The 17,782-nt window shown below is 39.8% G+C and overlaps 1 protein-coding gene across 4 annotated transcripts; it reads right to left on the reverse strand.

The window, feature by feature from the left end:
* Positions 1–1,939: 1,939 nt before the first annotated feature.
* On the reverse strand, positions 1,940–17,091 carry NASP (nuclear autoantigenic sperm protein). Of its 4 annotated transcripts, none has more exons than XM_063297811.1 (15): positions 16,921–17,091; positions 15,560–15,610; positions 15,123–15,233; positions 14,486–14,566; positions 13,505–13,605; positions 11,844–12,740; positions 10,501–10,571; positions 10,079–10,155; positions 9,897–9,970; positions 9,118–9,306; positions 4,344–4,510; positions 3,836–3,889; positions 3,696–3,755; positions 2,563–2,691; positions 1,940–2,099 (listed from the first exon to the last, which is right to left on the reverse strand). In XM_063297811.1, the coding sequence occupies exons 1-15, from the start codon at positions 17,061–17,063 to the stop codon at positions 2,055–2,057; spliced, it is 2,250 nt and encodes a 749-aa protein (XP_063153881.1). In that variant the 5' UTR covers positions 17,064–17,091; the 3' UTR covers positions 1,940–2,054. The 4 variants fall into 4 exon arrangements, with proteins under 4 accessions (XP_063153881.1, XP_063153880.1, XP_063153882.1 ...); XM_063297810.1 differs by having other exon boundaries at positions 15,560–15,616; positions 16,921–17,058; XM_063297812.1 differs by lacking the exon at positions 16,921–17,091 and adding an exon at positions 16,396–16,505 and having other exon boundaries at positions 15,560–15,616.
* Between the last annotated feature and the right edge of the window lie 691 nt (positions 17,092–17,782).

Consider the following 17,782-nt stretch of genomic DNA (forward strand, 5'->3'; position numbering starts at 1 on the left):
AACAGAGCAATTTATAAAGTAGGTAAAGGTAAAGGTAAAGGTTTCCCTTGACGTAAAGTCCAGTCGAGTCCGACTCTAGGGGGCGGTGCTCATCTCCGTTTCAAAGCCTTGGAGCCGGCGTTGTCCATAGGACACTTCCGGGTCATGTGGCCAGCATGACTCACGGAACGCCGTTACCTTCCCGCCGAAGCGGTACCAATTAATCTACTCACATTTGCATGTTTTCGAACTGCTTGGTGTGCAGAAGCTGGGACGAGCAACGGGAGCTCACCCCGCCGCGCGGTTTCGAACCGCCGACCTTCTGATCGACAGCTCAGCGGTTTAACCCACAGCGCCACCGCGTCCCCATAAAGTAGGTAAGGTGAGGCAAATTAGCTTGGCTATTTCAGACAAGGCTGTCCCTTTACAAATTAATTTAGTCAGGAGAATCTCAATCAGAAATCCATTACATCAATACACTTTCCAGTTTTGTAGTCTTAAAGTTCCTATCTGAAGAAGCCCTAAATATCCATGCCACTTCAGGCACAAGGATCCAAAAATGGGGGTGTGGGTGTGCATGCCCCAAAATCTCTCCATATTTGCCCCTACCAATAAAATGCCATTATATTAGTAACGTTTTCTAAATTCTTATATTCTTATCAAATGCTATTATCTTATATTGTCTCAGCTCTTCCTCAGGGTCTTACTCTAGTAGAAGCAAGAAGCTAAAAATGCCATATATTAGAGAAATGTTTAGCACTAAGGCTAGTGGTGAAAAATATTTCGCATGGTATTTTTAACTCCAGGGAAAAAGCAACAAATTGCACTAGCATGTGGAATAGACACAGAAAAGCATATTGCACGTGCTTACTTATAGAAGTCTGCAAATCTGTGGGGGGGAGGCAATGACAGGTCCAATAGTGTAAAGCAATTTGCCAAACAAATTAGCCAAACTAATTTGCCTATCTGCAGCTATTTGTCTTCAAAGGCTTGTCATCTGAGCATGATGTAATTATAGAAGACCGTTCTTGAAAGAGGCTTGTCTTTTCTTTAGTCTATTCTCTCTGTACTAGCCACTTTATTAAAATTACATTTCAGATTTTATACTGTTCCTAGTAAGATTGCAGTGTCTCACATTTAATTCCTAAAAGGTGCTATAGAGCAATAGGTTTTTAATGTAATACCTATCTACAAAGCAGGCAGCTACATTTTTCCTTGGATCAAGGTTCAATACACGTTATGAGTGGCTCTTCTACTTTATTTTCTATCCCACTTTTATTATTTTTATAAATAACTCAAGGCGGGAAACATACCTAATATTCCTTCCTCCTATTTTCCCCACAACCACCGTGAGGTGGGTTGGGCTGTGTGTGTGTGACTGGCCCAAGGTCACCCAGCCAGCTTTCATGCCTAAGGTGGGACTAGAACTCACTGTCTCCTGGTTTATAGCCCAGGAGACTTAACCACTAGACCCAACCGGCTTTAACATTTTATGAATCACTGAGTGCACAGTAGTAATCCTTAAAAATGAACAGTGCGCAAACTTTCTGCCCCCACCTGTTTTTTCCCTTAGTCAGTTGTCTTATGCTTCCCTATGCTGTCTTAACTGGGTTTCTGGCACTGCAGTACTAATCTTCTCACTTTGTCTCTGAAATTTCAAAGCTACAATTTCAAAATGAAACAGAAGCCTCATATTTCAGACCAGTTTTAAAAAACGTATTTAGGATATGGAATACTTATGGAAAAACTATGACCTATCTTTCCCCACTTTAGTCTTGAAAAACTTACTGTACCACAGTGGTGAGATTCAGTAACACTTTTGTTTTAACTGGTAAAGAGCTGGACAATAAGTAACTTGCTACACTGTTGATTGCATGTAAAGCAGGTAACCAAATTTTGAAGCCAGAACGCTAACTTAATAGATTTAAGATTTAATTTTGCACATCTTAAAATGACAATGTTAATGTTTGAGTACAATCTTTATTGAATACAAAAAGTTGCCAAAAAGTGAAAAAATACATTATATACAAAACCCATAATCCTTGGGAAGGAGCATGTCCAATATTAAAGAACTATCATACAGTACTTTGAACAGTTTCAACCTGTGGTCTTCCCCCTGTCTTAAAACAAACAAACAAAAAAGTTCAGTAAATATATTCCTTTTGCAAGGCTAATTCATTCATGCACTGTTAAAGGATTTGGTACAGTTTAATAAGACTATCACTTAATGCTCATCTTGAGAGAAGCCATTAAAATCTAAATAACCTGTTTTAGTATCTTGCTGTACTTACATAATATACAGATATAAGATTCTTGCATAATAGTACTTAACCAAGCTCCCTATTTCAAAGCACGTATAAAGTGTGAGCAGTTATCCAGAAGTATATACTGCTATACTATCAGATTAGACTTTTAGTTTAGGTCTGATACATAAACATATTTGTTTAAACATGGATATATTTCCAACCAAGAAATTTGGGAGAAAACCAGCAGACAATTAAACATAGGCAAGAAAAAGGTGCCTGGGAAAGAGCATTTTTATTAATTATTTCAATTTATATGACTCATGACTGAACTGCCCACCTCCTGTTCCATTTTCTCTGCAACCTCATTTCCAGTGGGGGCTGCATCACCACCACCATTGACAGCCGGTTCTGATTTAGATTTCTTAGCTTCATTGTCTCCCTGTTGAGTTTCTTCCTCTGGTTTCCTCTGAAGACAAAATTGTTTAGTCTTCAAGTACAACTTTACATGTGAATCTTAATAAAGAATATTTAGTGTCATTACGCATAGGCTATTAAGTAGCAGGTGCTAACTGTTTTATATGGAGCAGGATTACAAACAATCTGCAATGTCTATTTGGTCCTCTTCAGCTGTTTGAAAATTAAAAAGGCTAATTAGCTGTAAGTTACTTAGCAGCCCACATATTACTTTAAAGATCAAATTTAGGACCAAAATTCTAACATTAGACTGGCAGTTCAAAAAAGAGAGCCAGCCATTATTTATGACATCAAATAATTATTTGATTTAAAGGATACTATTGATATATTGCTCAGCAATTCATACAGTAGCCCTAAGATACAAATACAATAGAAGAAAATTTATGTAGCTCAGGGTGGAACTGTGGAATCCTTGGTGCTCTCTGAGCTTGGTTGTTTGCTTGCAGACTTTCACTGCACAACTAGGTAATATAATTAGTGCTAGTCTGACTAGCACTGATGTTACCTAGTCGGGCAATGAAACATCTGCAAGCAAACAATCAAGCTCAGAGAGCACCAAAGATTCCAAGATACAAATACATCTGAGCAGATTATCCTGGGCTTATTTCAGATTGGCTTTGCTACTAGCTAGTTCTCCATTCTACTTGAAATAAAGGAACCCCCTTCAGCCTGGCTGTTTGGCTGTGAAGTTCAGTTTCTATGGATGTTGTGTCACCTTTGTACTCTGAATATCATGGACACTTTTGCAGGTCCTTAAAAAAGCCAAGTTGAACTGCCTGCAGAACCCACACAATTAACCTTTGAAATTAAACCTGGGTTAATAAGGTGGGTGTTGCACAGCACAAAGCCATCAAAGCTACCAAGGAAGCTAGATGGTTCCCAGACTGATTGGCTCCCAGTGGAAAGGATATTTTGTAGGGACTATGTGATTTAACCTAACTGTAGGATTAACTACTGTAAGACAGTAAGAACTGCATCTATCAGTTGAACACACACCTTTTTCCTAACAAGATGGGAGATATCTGTAGCTCCATCAGTCGTGTGCCCAACTGGAATCTGTTACAGAAATGACAGAGAGTTTCTATCAAATATTACACTACAGTAGCATAAAGCTTGCTTTTGCTAGTGACACTTACTGCTGAAGTTGCACTACTTTCACACCCTTGTGAAAAGCTGGAAGATCCACCAACCTGGAAAGAAAGAAATCCTTCAGTGTATTAACTATTAGAAACCCTCTAGCTACTGAAACTCCAGAAAATACATAAGATTAGGGTAAAAGTTTTTCTGAAATCTACTTCTTGAAATTATTGAACATCTGAATAGTTTTAATAATGCATGCTCATTTAAAAGCTTAATTTGCAAACCTTCAGTTTTAACAAACCGATCTCGTTCTTAGTAGCAATTACAAAAACAGACGACCCACAGAAACGTTGCTAATGTGTTCAAATGTCAAAACCTACAATAAAGCCAATGATACAACACTCTCTGATGTTAAATGATGCTCTGCTCAGATTTTAGGTTTCAGACCTATTAATCACTTTTCATAGTAAAGTATATCCTGCAGGCACATACATTTTTAAATTTTGCCTTGATACAAACATTTTGAAATCTGTTTATTTCAACAGAAACAATGATATAACTCACTAGAGTTGCTTTCAGAGCCAGTTCAGTCACTCTTGCACTGTTCTGAGACTCTTTTGAATCTTCTATTTTTTCTTTGATTTCAGGGAGCAATCCCTTGAGTTCCTCTATTTCTTTTTCATCCTCAGCTGGTCCCTCTCCCTTTGCTTTTAGTCGCTCAGTCAACATAACTGAAAAAGGTGACAATACAGAAGCCATTAATCCTCTGTGGAAACAACTCATTCAATTTGGTCTTGTCATCACATGATAGAGAATAAGAGAACCCTCCCCCCCAAAAAACAAAATCAGAGCATCAACTGTTCAGTTTTCTGTCAACTGACCCACTGACCCTTTTAAAACAGCTTTATAATGAAAACCCAAATCTTTAAAGCAAATGTAGGCTCAAGACAAGCAAAAAGCAAATTTGTCTATCAGAAGATCTTTGATTTTTTGTAAAAAAAAAAAATAATCTCAAATACTTTTGACTCTCAACTATTTCAATAATCCCAACGAAATTATTCTGAGCTTGCTTTATGGTTTACAGGTCACTTCTGGAATTCAAACTAATATTAATCTATCTCTGACTAGGCAATTTATAGTAAGGTAAAACCAACCCTTAGGGGGTGTGGTGGCTCAGCAGTTAAGAAGCCAGGCTTGTCAACTGGAAGGTTGCAAGTTTGGCGGTTTGAGACCCAAGTGCCATGTGATGGAGTGAGCTCCTGCCCTCGCCCGAGCTCTTGCCAACCTAGTGTCTTGTTCAGACTATGAGGTGGGTCAGACAGAATTATCAAAACTCTTGTTGCTGATTGAAGCTGCTGGGCTTGATGAAGCAAGGCAGAGACTGGAGGCAAGGACCTGTGAGCTAGCACCCAGATGGGACCAAGATGACACCTAGAGGGGAGACGAGACTGAACTGGAACCACTGGACAAGGTGTGGCTCTGGAGACTAGGCTGGGCTGGACTGGATATTCTAAGTAAGGCTGAAGTGGACTGGAAATCCTAAGCAAGACAGAGCTTGAAGCACAACTGGACTGGAGATCCTGGGCAAGGCTGAGAGCTTGGAGCACAGATGGTCTGGACTGGAGATCCTAGGCATGGCTGGGAGATAGGAGCGAGGCTGGGTACACACCTGGACCGTGCCAGCGACAAGGTCCGGAACTAGACGCAAGGCTGTGCTTGGCAGGAACAGCAGGAGGAGGATCCTCTGAAGCAGCCTGTGCAGAAGGCATTTGTTCAGAGGTACAGTCAGGACCAGATATATTGGAACAAGGATAATCAGATGGGAGCAAAGTCAGGACTTTCAGCTATCATTCAAGGGGTCTGACAAAAGTGGGGCACTAACCATTCAGGAAGTACAGCCAGTGGCATACACACACCATCATTGGTGGCTCATAAGTTACCGCCCAGAGTCCTTTTCAGGAGAGATGGGCAGTGATAGAAATTTAATAAATAAATGGAACAAACCAGCATCATTACAAGCATAAGGATCACCTTTAATACCTAGATGAAAATCCTTTGCAGTCAATGTCTGCCTGAAGTCTGGAACCCATGGACATGACCAAATGCTGAACTTCCTCCCTCAAGATGCTTCACTGGGCCTTTACTGCAGCGGCTGGTTTGTAGGTCTTTCAGCCTTCAGCCTTATCTTCAGGAAGTGAAAAGCATGCTCCATTGGATTGAGATCAGGTGATTGACCTGGCCATTAAAGAACATCCCATTTCTTTGCCTTAAGAAACTCTTAGGTAGCTTTTTTTGTACATTTTGGGTCATTATCCATCTGCAATATGAAGCGGCGTCCTATCACTTTGGCAGCATTTGGCTGAATCTGAGCAGAAAGTATAGCCGTATACACTTCAGAATTCATCCTGCTGCTTTTATCAGCAGTCAGGTCATCAATAAACACCAGTGACCCGGTTCCATTGGCAGCCATACATGCCCGTGCCGTAACACTGCCTCCACCATGTTTGACAGATGATGTGGTATGCTTTGGATCATGAGCTGTTCCTTTCCTTCTCTATACTTTTCTCTTACCATCATTCTGGTGCAAGTTAATCTTGGTTTCATCAGTCCAAAGAATCTTATTCCAGAACTGGGCAGGCTTTTTAGGTGTTTGCTGGCGAAGTCTAATCTGGTCTTTCTGTTCTTGAGCGTTACCAGTGGTTTGCACCTTGTTGTGAAGCCTCTGTATTTACATTCATAAAGCCATCTCTTGACTGTAGATGTTGACAATGACATGCCTACCTCCTCAAGAGCATTCTTGACCTGGCTAGATGTTGTGAAAGGGTTCCTCTTCACCATGAGCAGAATTCTGTGGTCATCCACTTTAGTTGTCTTCCATGGCTGTCCAGGCTTTTTGCTGTTGCTGAGCTTGCAGTTAATTCCTTCTTTTTCAGGATGTCCCAAACTGTTGTATTGGCCTCTCCCAATGTTTCTGCTATCTCTCTGATGGGTTTGTTTTCTCAGCCTAATGGTGGCCTCCTTCACTCGCATGGACACCTCTTTGGACCTCATATTGAGAGTTCCAGTGAACAGCTACCAAATGCAAATGTAACACTCAGAACCACCTCCAGGCCTTTTAATCTGCTTGATTGGTCATGGGGTACACAGGAAACAGGCCGCACCTGCAGCTGCTTGTCAGCCACTCGTTCCATTACTTATGAGCCACCAACAATGGGTGTGTGTGTATGCCACTGGCTGTACTTCCTGAATGGTTAGTACCCCACTTTTGTCAAACCCCTTGAATGACATCTGAAAGTCCTGACTTTGCTCCCATCTGCGTGTGTATCCTTTCAACTTCAATGTGGCGGTGTACCGAGGCCAAATGCCAAAACAGTTATCCTTGTTCCAATATTTCTGGTCCTGACTGTAGAAGACGCTGGCGCTGGTTCCACTCTGGCTACAGGTGGAGACTTCCGATGCAGGTAAGGAAGGGCTCTGAGCTTGAAGGATTGGTTGTCCCTGGCAGCAGCTTGCTCTTTGCATGTCTCCCTTTTATGCCTATCCCTTCCGTGCCTTTTCTCTCCAGCAGCCAATCGGGCTGCTTTTTGGTTCGTGCACTTCTCAGCTCTCCTGTCTTGCGCGCTGATTGGAGAGTTCAAATTCCCCACTGGAGCCTGTCCAATCCCCATTTGCCATTTCTCCCACTCTGAGTCACTTCCTGGTTCTGCTTTTCCAAGCCTCTATTGATCAGTTTTGGTCCCCCCCGCCCCCGACTCCAGAGAAGTTTCGTTTTTGGAGTCAGATGCAGTCTGAAACCTCACACCTAGCAATTTGAAAGCATGTAAATGCAAGTAGATAAATAGGTACTGCTTCAGCAGGAAGGTAACAGCATTCCGTGACCATCATGCTGGCCACATGACCACGGGAGTGTCTTTGGACAACGCTGGCCAGGAACCTTTACTTACTTAAAATCAACCCAATGCAACAATCCACTAAAAACCGCTGTGAACAAAATTCTGGTCCAGACCCATCATGTGCACCAGAATCCTGTTCGTACAACACAGCCTTAATGTCCTTGTGAAAGTTAAGCAGAGGGAATCTCTTGAACCTCAGGTGGCCATGTGTTTCCAAATATGGAGACTGCCACCAAGAAGCTACTCTATTGTCCTCAATTCACACAGGTTGGGTATGCTCAGCAACCCTTTTCAGAATGAGCATATACAATGGACTAAGTCTGAACATGAGACAATTCTGTAGCTATATGGGGGCTATGTCATGTAGGGAATTATAGGTCAACACCACCCCTTGGGAGCTGAAAAGCTATTGGTAAACATCACAGCAACCAAAACCCAGAGGTATACTGTATTGCTAAAGCTGCTCCTCCCCATTAAAGTTGGGACACTGCATTTTGGACTGAATGCAGTTTCTGAGTCATCTTTGAAGGCAGCCCCATGTAAATGTGTTGCAGCAAGCTAACTGTATAGGTCACTATTGGCCTGTAACTGGCCCACCAGCTGAAGTGGGGCAAAACCTGCCTCCCGACCAGAGCTTCCACCTGCTATTTGATTAGTAGCAGAGACTAAGAAGACTGCTAAGACATGGACTTGCTCCCTCAGGGAAAAAGTGACCCTATCCCAGACTCTTGCTGAAATTTAAGCTTGTTCTGGACTATCCAGTCCCTTAGACTCCTGACCCCAGGTCAAGAATTCCACAGTGGTGATATGCAACTATGTACCAATGTGCTGATGATACCTCATCCCAAATTGTTTTCCTGAACAATTTCACATAGATACTGAATAGCAGGGAATGAAAGCCAAGTTCTGTGTCACCCTATAATGAAGTAACCAATGGGTCACTGTCATCCTCCCCAGACACTGACTTGATCCACTCGCTCAGAAAGGAGCAGAACCACTTTCACAGTGCCTCCAACTCCCAAACTGTGCATAGGACACCATGGTTGATAGTAGTGAATGTTGCTGAGAGGTCCAATAGAAGCCCGAGGGACAATTTGCCTCTCTTCAAGTGCCAACTTACATCATACACCAGAGCATACAAAGATGTATCTGTCCCCCACTCAGGTGTAAATCTAGACTGGAACAGATCCAGATAACTCATTCCTTTTAGAATCTTCTGTAGCTGAAAGCCCACTTCTCTAAAATCTTCCCCCTCCCCTAAAAAACAAATTGTGGAAGCTGTCCAAGGAAGCTAAATAAAATTATTTATTTCCAAGTATAGTAATGTTGTATCAGGCTCTGGTTGGCAAATTACAACTAACGTTAATTTGAAACTTGAAGCAGGCAGGGCAAAGTGATGGAGGTACATAATTAAAAGGATGCAGAACACTGGCACTTTGACTTACCCATTCTTTTGTCAATTACTTCCATTGATTTACTGAACTGCAGCACTGCTTCCTCATACTGATTGTTATAGTGATAGGCCAACCCAAGGTGGTAGTGAGTCTCCGCAAGCAAACGGTCATGGGCTTCTAAATACTTCTGCTGAAGAGCCAAGCAGGAATGGAACTCTTCTATAGCTTGCATGTAGTTTTCTGCAGAAGACAACAGAAAATAATGACAAACATTCTCCCAAAAGCAGACTAACTCGATTCTAAAAGCAGTATAGAAAAATATTCACATTTGTTTTGGAAAGAAATTGTGACATATATATTCAATAAAGGTAGTCTTTGGTAGAGAGACTCAGTTCAGGAGCACAATTGTGGTTTTGCAAATCAGGAAAATAATAGCTAAGAACAAGACAGAATGCATCCCCCAGCTCATCCTTTTTTCTCTTCTTCAGCCATCATTTCACTGTTTAATTAACTGGGATTAAGTGCTAGAACAGTGAAAAAACGCCAGCTATAAAGATGTGATTTAGGAAGCAAAGAGCTTTGTATTAGATCACAATAAAAACAAAACAAACAATCCAACTGTCAATTCATAACATAAAAACATGTCAAGCTTGTCAAAACACAGTATATGAAATACTTGTTTATGCTAGTTTAAAAATTATATAAAATCAATCAATGTGCAAATTTGACTGAAATGTTGATAGTCTAATACATAACAGACATGCTACTGTGTACAGTAACATACAAAGCCCATTAGAAATAGCATGCCTGGGCAATTTTAAGTCAATTACCAGATTCAATGCTAACTTCTCCTAGTTTTAGATGAGCCTGAGCAGCATGCAGCTGTGCTTCTTTAGTGTCCTGCCTAGACCAAAAAAAAAAAAAAAAAAAACCAAATCAGAGAGCACACTGTAAAAACACTCATCAGTAATATAGTTAAGGATATTATTTTATTAGAACTCTTAAGACATACCTTTTATATATTACTTTTGCCAATTCCAGCATATCCCAAGCCAGTTCTAAGTTTCCAACTTCATCTTCTTCACTCTCCTGAAGAAATATCATTTAAAACAGTCATATTAGATAGTACCAATTTCCTATCCCTTAACAGCAGACATAAATATTGACTCTGGCACTGAGTCCTGTAAAAGTGATATTCTTTCTTCCATCCTCATAGGAACAAACACTCTCAATAAGGAGAGATTTCACACAGCTCTAGAGCAGAGATTATCTTTTTCACAGAACCAGAAAATGGTATTTTTAAAGAGATTTACCACACAGATGGAACTGAAGCATCCATTTGTTTATCTAATAGGACATAAATTTTATCCTACAGTAGTACTGATAAACATTACACCAGTTTTTAATAGATCTGAATACTGATTTATACTTCACCTTTTCTTCAGCTGTAGAATAATTTTCTTTGTCCTCTTCAGTTCTATCATCATCTTCTGACCCTTCTGTCTCTGTAAGAAGAGTTTCCTGTTCATATGCACTACTGGCATGCTATTTACTTGGCTATTTTATTCAATGCTGCTATTCTTGCTACATCATTACTTAACAGTATTTATCTCCACGTGCATGCTATTCAGTTTTATCACTGTCAAGATAAACCCTATGGGTTGTGAAACATTCATATTTAAGAATATGCAGACTAAAGATTTAATTTGAAGAATACTTCCACTTTTTCTTACCAAAGTTATTACTATTCATACAAGAATTTCTGGCATATAAATTGAAAACACTTAAAGGTACTTGACTGTTTGAAATGTCCTATTTTATATGGCCATAATAGAAAAGCCCTAAACGCACTAAGGAATATAATTTCTTTGCCAATAGTCAATAATGCTTGAAAGCATTAAACTAGTCTCACCAAATAAAAATTAATTTTTAGAATAGTTCAATGCATTGGTCAGCTTCTCTAGAAAGGACTGTTTACAATGGATACCATTCCCCCCAAAGTTTAAGGTAGGATAGATCAAGATAGCTACTCTGCAATTCCTGAGAAAATATGCTATTTACAGAGCAAGTAAACAGCATCTTTCTATAACTGACTGGTTCTTTTAACTGAATACAACCTTTGTATAAAAAAATTATAGGAGGTACAATCTGAAGTTTCAATGAAGACTGAAATATTATGTTTACTGACACGCCCCTTTTAATATATTTTGCAAATAGCTGCAGTTAAGACATTTCACTGCCTAAAAACTGTACATATGAATTTTCAAAATCATGTTATAAGACAGCAACACCAAAACAAGTACGTGAAAGTTTTGAATTTGCTAGTTGCACTATTTCTAGATACAATAGCAAATTAATTTGTACATTTTTAGCATAGATCCATTACCGTGGCATCTTAATATGATGGTACTTTAGTGAATCCTACTCCTTGGGTATACACTGACAGGAGGCAAGCTAAGCTTTAATTGTTTTGAGTTAATCTTGCGATATCAAAGCATGCAGTGAACATCCATTCAGCATTCCCTAATAGCCGCTGCTTTTCAGGTTTACTGCTTATGCTAACAATAGACCCCAATCAGCCAATAGTTTTGCTATGTCCATCAGTAAACTGAAAAAGGAGGGGGGGGAGGAACTATGCTATTCCTTGAACTTTTAAATTGCTTCCTAGCTACATTCCTTCCCTCACTCAAGGCAGAGAGAATTCTGAATGGATTCTAGTTTTACTTGGGTTAGCACTCTAACAAAATCCACCCACAAGTATTTTCTATCCCTGTTACCTTCGCCCTCTCCCATCTCGTGATCCTTTTCTTCTTCCTTTTCTACCTTAGCAGCAGCTTCGGTTTTTTCTTCAATTTCTATTTCACATGACTGTTCAACAACCCCTGGAGAAGTAAGTTCATTTGGAGCTGCAGGTAACACTTCTCCTGAAGCCACAGGTTCTTTCAACTTTTCTTCCACTTTCAAATCCACTGCTTCTTGTCCAGCAATAATGTCTGTTTCTTCAACAATAGCTGTAGCTGTCTGTTCTGCCTTCTCTGCCTGCCATTCTACTTTATCAACAGCAGACACCAATTGTTTTTCTTCTAATGTCTCACCTGAAGTTTTTGCTAACATCTCTACTACTGAATTTTCTAGCTTCGCCTCTGTGTGCTTTTCAGCAGCCAAAACTATAAGCTTTTCTGCCTTCTCTTCCATCTTTTGCAAATCTATCTTTTCTTCTGCAGCCACTTGTTTCTGTACAGTGTCTCCCCCAGCTGCTTCTGCAGCCTCTTCTATTAGCTTTTCTTTCCCAGGAGCCTTATCTACAACCAATGCTTTCTTAAGTGCAATATCTTCCTGGGTTTCTTCTGCTACTGCTGGCTTTTTTCCTCCAGCTACCTCTTCTGGCTTTTCTTCTGCAGCAGCACTATCTTCTAGTGAATCTTCAACTGTTATTTCACTGACCTGTTTTTCTTGAGCATCTTCTACTTGCTTGGTTGTTGATTCTTCTTTTTCTCTAAAACCTTTGTCTTCTATATTCACGGCTGCTCTTTCTTCTTTAATTTCTTCCATTTCTGCATCCTTATTTTTCACTTGCACTCTAGTTTCTACCAAAGATTCTTCTGAAGTTTTTCTTGATTCGTTTTCCCCCATGGCATTATATACCTGCTCTCTTAATTCCTCCCTTGCTTCTTCTACATGAAGATCAAGCACAAAGAAATCTTCGAATTTAGTGATAAGCATTCATGATCTTCACATCCCACCCTATGTCCCACTAACACCTTGCTGTCAAGATACCAAATAGCTATTTTTAACTTGAGAATAAGCATCTCTGTAACATGTATGGATTGCAAGCATTTGAGCTTAAGCAATGAGTTGTATGCTAGCAAGAGTTAACAGCCAAGCAAGAGATGCCAAGCTTCTTTTAACCGAGACATCAAACATTGCAAAGGAAGCTACTACAAATTGAGGGGCTAAAAGCAAATTGGAAAGCAATTATTCACTCTCTAAAGTGAATTTTGTTGTGGTTACAACAGAATTTATACATCAAATCTTATATAATGAGACTAGACAGCACTGCACCATGCATCAGTTGGTTGCAAGCCCAGGTCTTGGAATTTTTATTTCCTTCGTTCACAAAACTTTCCTTTAAGGTTTACTTCCAATTATTTCTAAAACAAGTATATATATCAAGGTTTTTATCAAGGAAAAAGAAACCAATAGGTACCCACCCCACATGAAGAACAAATGGCAGGATTCCACATAAAGCTTCAATTTAATAGAAGCATTAAATTTAGCAAACTTTTTTTTAAATGCTGCAATTATTTAAGCAACCTCACTAAAACACTAACTTTAAATTTTATAATTTGTGTTAAGGCAAATAACCCCAATTTATACCTCATATTCATTCAGAATACAGCTTGGCATCTCTCTAATGCATTAAAACAGCTCTACATACCATCTATATTATCAGCGCTTTCTACCATTGAGTCTGTTTTTTCTTCTTCCTCTTCCACTTGCACTCCTTCCAAAGCATTTCCAAGCACCCCATTTTCCATTCTAGGAGAACAATATTATTTAATTGGTGAAATGATTTCCAGGCCATGTGTGAGACGACTATATGCTAATGCGTCACTATCACTGTTTAATGGAAATTGTTTAGTATTTCATTCCTGTAGTTCAGTGCTCAAGCTCTTACATGCCTAAACCATGAACACTCTAAAGAATTCAAGAATGCCGTGATATAGCATAACACCATAAACTGGCCCATTCTCTCACGCTGGACAGTTTTACTTCGGAATGTAAATATATGGCTCAATGTAAAGAATAGCTTGGAACGGAGGTGTTCAAGATTTGCCAATTCCAAACAAGTAACATAAATCATACTCTTGCCAACTTTTAACAGAAGGATAAGTATTGTTCACAAATGTTTAGATTTCTACACTGGGTCTAAGAAAAAAACTATTAGGTTCTGATACATGTTCAGTAATAAAATATTATACAGCAGCCATACTGAGAATTGTTTATTCTGGTCTCTTTTTGAGACTTGTTGGAAGATTTATGTAAATTAACAGAACAAATCTTTACAAAAAATCTTTAGGATAAAATAAACTCATCCATATCCACTTACTAAAATGCTTATTTTAATGTTTGTATTCTGGGACACCTAACACAAGCAAATGGTAGTCCTTTAGATATTTGGGGTTATCAATTCTATACTAACTAGTTAATTTTTAACCACCACTCAGTTAATGTATGATAAATTAGGTTATGATTGTGGGGCTTTCCTTGGAAAATAAAATGGCATAGAAATAGCCAGGTATATGGAAGAACTAGAGCACATGCGCTTTGTACCAATAATAAGTAGAATTATATGAATTACTGACTGGTTAAATCTTAAATTAATATATCAGCCAAGTGATAGGATATATCAACTTACCTTGCCAGCTCCAGAAGTGATTTTCCATAGAAAAAGAAAGCCTCAGCACACTCATTTGCTGTTTCACCATACTTCTTGCCCCTAAAGATAGATCAGAGATCAACTCTCCCCATTACTTTTGATAAGTACTTCAACTAATTTAACTTATATAGTATTAAGGGATATTATGCAATTTCAAATTAACTCATTAACATACTTCCCAAACTACTGAAATAATGTTGAAGCATACTGTCATGTAGATCAAAAACATCAAGCTAATTGCACAGAAGAACTAGAGAGCAGGGGCCTGAGCAAATTAGGCTTGTACTAGACAAAGGATTTGCTGTTTGAATATCAACCCATTAGTCTTGAGACAAATCTTTTGTTAAAGCTTGACTGAACTAGAATGTGAAGACCATGGTAAAAGATCATCACTGTAGTCCAACAGAAAGACTAAAATTTCACTCTGCTTGTTTGCTATGTTAACTTCTTGATGCAGCTTAAAACTGTAGAACACATCAAAAAATAAGCTACATCAGAAAAGACTAAAATAAATGTTCAAATATTAAAAATATAGTAAATTATGGTCAGGTAAACACTACCTAACACTTTCTACTCCCATCTAAAAGTGTATTTTTGGAATGCTTTTAATACTTACAAAAGGCTAGCAGCTTCCTGAAATGCATTAACAGCAGATGGAATATCTCCCATTACCAGATTCTTTTGTCCTAAGCCGAGTAGTCTCTTGGCTTCTCCATCCACATCGATACTGAAAGCATGAAAAAATACTTAGTGTTGCCCTTAATATCATTTTCTGCATAGCTTTACACGTATAGTTGAGTGGCTAATAAATTTAAATAGAATTACCAATTTATGCCACTTTTTATGCTTACTATGCTTGGCCCAATATTATATCTACCAGCTTACCTCACTAAAGATTTTCCACAGAAAAAGTTACCATACTAGCTCTAAAATCAACAGCACCACAAATGCTCAAAATCTTATGTCACCTTTATCAGCTTTTGGTAGTGAAGACCTCAGTTAATTTGTTACTCTGTCTCACAGGTTTGCTTTTTTATCCAATTGTTTTCATACCTCTCTGTTTTGTCAGCAGAAGTAGAGGGAGCAGAACCTTCTTCTGTCATCCTGAAACTGAAAATCTAAGTTAGGCAAGCTAGGAACAATTTTCAAAGTTCAGCCAGAGGGCATTTGGAACAAATAAGCATTTTTTACACTTTCAAATACTTTGGCTATCACCAGTACATTATTTGCTATAAAAACTTGCTGCTACTTCAGATAAGTTGACTATTTTTCTTAAGGACTCATGCAGTTGCAAATCATTAGCTTCATTGCCCAGAAAGCATTAAATGAACAGTGTTGTTGATAAAAATTAAAAACTCATAATTGGTAATAAAAGGACCTTAAAAAGCAATTTCTATACATTTCAATACACAGGAAGCATATGTGAATATCTATATATTCCAGTGGCAAAAAAACCCAGCACAGACAACTATGATTTACTATTTCCCATAGCTTTAAGTATGACAAATTATAGCGAGAAAGAAACAATGCATAGTCCTCTAAAATACCTACAGGCATGTGGCTAGCTAATTACTGGAAAAGCTGAACAAAAAAAAGTATATCACACAACAGCATTTCAAACTTTAGTTTCTCAAGCACATTTCATTTCCTAACCTGAAGAGAAACCGTAAGTGGTCAGGCCTCCCCAACTATCCAAGAACCAGCCAATAAATATAGCAACCAGAGTAAAAGCCAGGCCCAACAATACACCCAAACGGGTCAAAAGGCATCAGACTGGCACCAGTATTAGTAACTCAGGTTTCTCAAACATGCTTATGCGATCACATCGTAAATAAAGCCGTTTCTTCTAAGAGATAGCGTCATACTTCTCACGGGAAGGAGTCTTTTACCTAAAGAGACAATGGGCTACCTTTTCGCCTCCCCTCTTGTCAGCCCTTTCGGCGCCAAATCTCAACGGCCGCTTTTGATGGGCCAAGACTGCTGACCACGTGACTCACTTCCTTCCTCCCCCCCCACCCCTCCCTCGCTTTGGCGCGCGCCAGATTGATAGCCATTAAAAATGGCGGCAGAAACGCCAGCCAGGTCACGTGGTGTCTCGGTTTTTAAGGAGAACCGCCGCCTCCTTCACGCCGAGAGGATGTCACGTACGAGCCCACTCAAGGAGAGGGGGGAATGGGTGCTGTTGCAGAGAAAGGAAAAGAAACGACAGGAAAAAATCCAGACCGAAAATTTTACAACAGTATCCGCACATCGCAGATGACTACCCGGAGAATAAACAACGCTCGAAGCCTCCGAGGAAGCATCTTCGTATCGCGGCCGCTGCCGCCCCCTCATAGCACGAACCCACAGCTCAACTCCCCCTTCCTGCTTGTCCAGCTCCGGAAGAAAGAAATCCTGACTCAAGCCCCTTGTACCTTAGAAGGCGATAGTAACCAGCGACCCGCCACAGAAAATAAAAATCAACGCAACAACCAGCAGACAAATGCAGCCCACCGCCCCTCCAGATGCTTATATAGCCCCTGAGGACACGCCCCAGCGGCGCGAAGCACGCTCTCATGGAAAAAGGAACTACATTTCCCAGAATGCTTTGCGGTCCCCGCAAAGGACTTTCGACGAGTCGGAAGGCGGCTCTACGATACCTGTAAAGGAATGGTAGTCTCTCGACGAGTGACGCTAATAGCTACCATTGTAGTGGACCTTTGAGATTCCCTTTGCAATGCGATTGGCATTTTGGGAAAGGTAGTCCAGGAATCGGAGTAAATAAAGCTCAGTATCTCAGCGCGCTGGAAAATGCAATCATAAGAACAGAGTCGTTTTGGGTTGCAGGCATTACAACGAATCCGGAAGTATTACAAAAATAAATGTTGAACAAGGTATTTATTTACCTCAAATGTCTGATTTCCCGAGCTTTTGCCTCGTCTTACCATATTGCTTTGACTTGGATCAACTGGTCTATCCCGAAATAATAGGTGATAATACGCGAATAGGTGCTCCCAGTGGGCACAGGTAAAGGGGCATTAGTGTGACGTAGGGCTCTCCTGATCCTCCTCTCGCACAGAGGTGACCAGAGGGAGAGAAGTCTTGATCTCTTACGCAAGTATGTGCACACCATTCCGTTCGCTATGAAATCTTTACTGCATTTGGGGGGTAATTATCTGTAGGCTGTTTACACACCACTCTAATCCTTACACACCACTCTAATCTTTAATTTAAAGACTCATTGTCTACTCAATTAATCTAACTACTATAGTCTGCATAACACATGAACCATAAATT

This window comes from Candoia aspera, chromosome 3, assembly GCF_035149785.1.
Source record: "Candoia aspera isolate rCanAsp1 chromosome 3, rCanAsp1.hap2, whole genome shotgun sequence".
Classification (NCBI taxonomy): Eukaryota; Metazoa; Chordata; class Lepidosauria; order Squamata; family Boidae; genus Candoia; species Candoia aspera.

Excerpts from the sequence above, each read along its gene's own strand:
- NASP (XM_063297811.1), bottom strand. The coding sequence starts at position 17,063 with ATGAGAGCGTGCTTCGCGCCGCTGGGGCGTGTCCTCAGGGGCTATATA. Across the intron at positions 13,606-14,485 it reads TCACTTCTGGAGCTGGCAAG|AATGGAAAATGGGGTGCTTG; the intron begins GTAAGTTGATAT and ends TTGTTCTCCTAG. Across the intron at positions 2,692-3,695 it reads CCCATCTTGTTAGGAAAAAG|AGGAAACCAGAGGAAGAAAC; the intron begins GTGTGTGTTCAA and ends TTTTGTCTTCAG.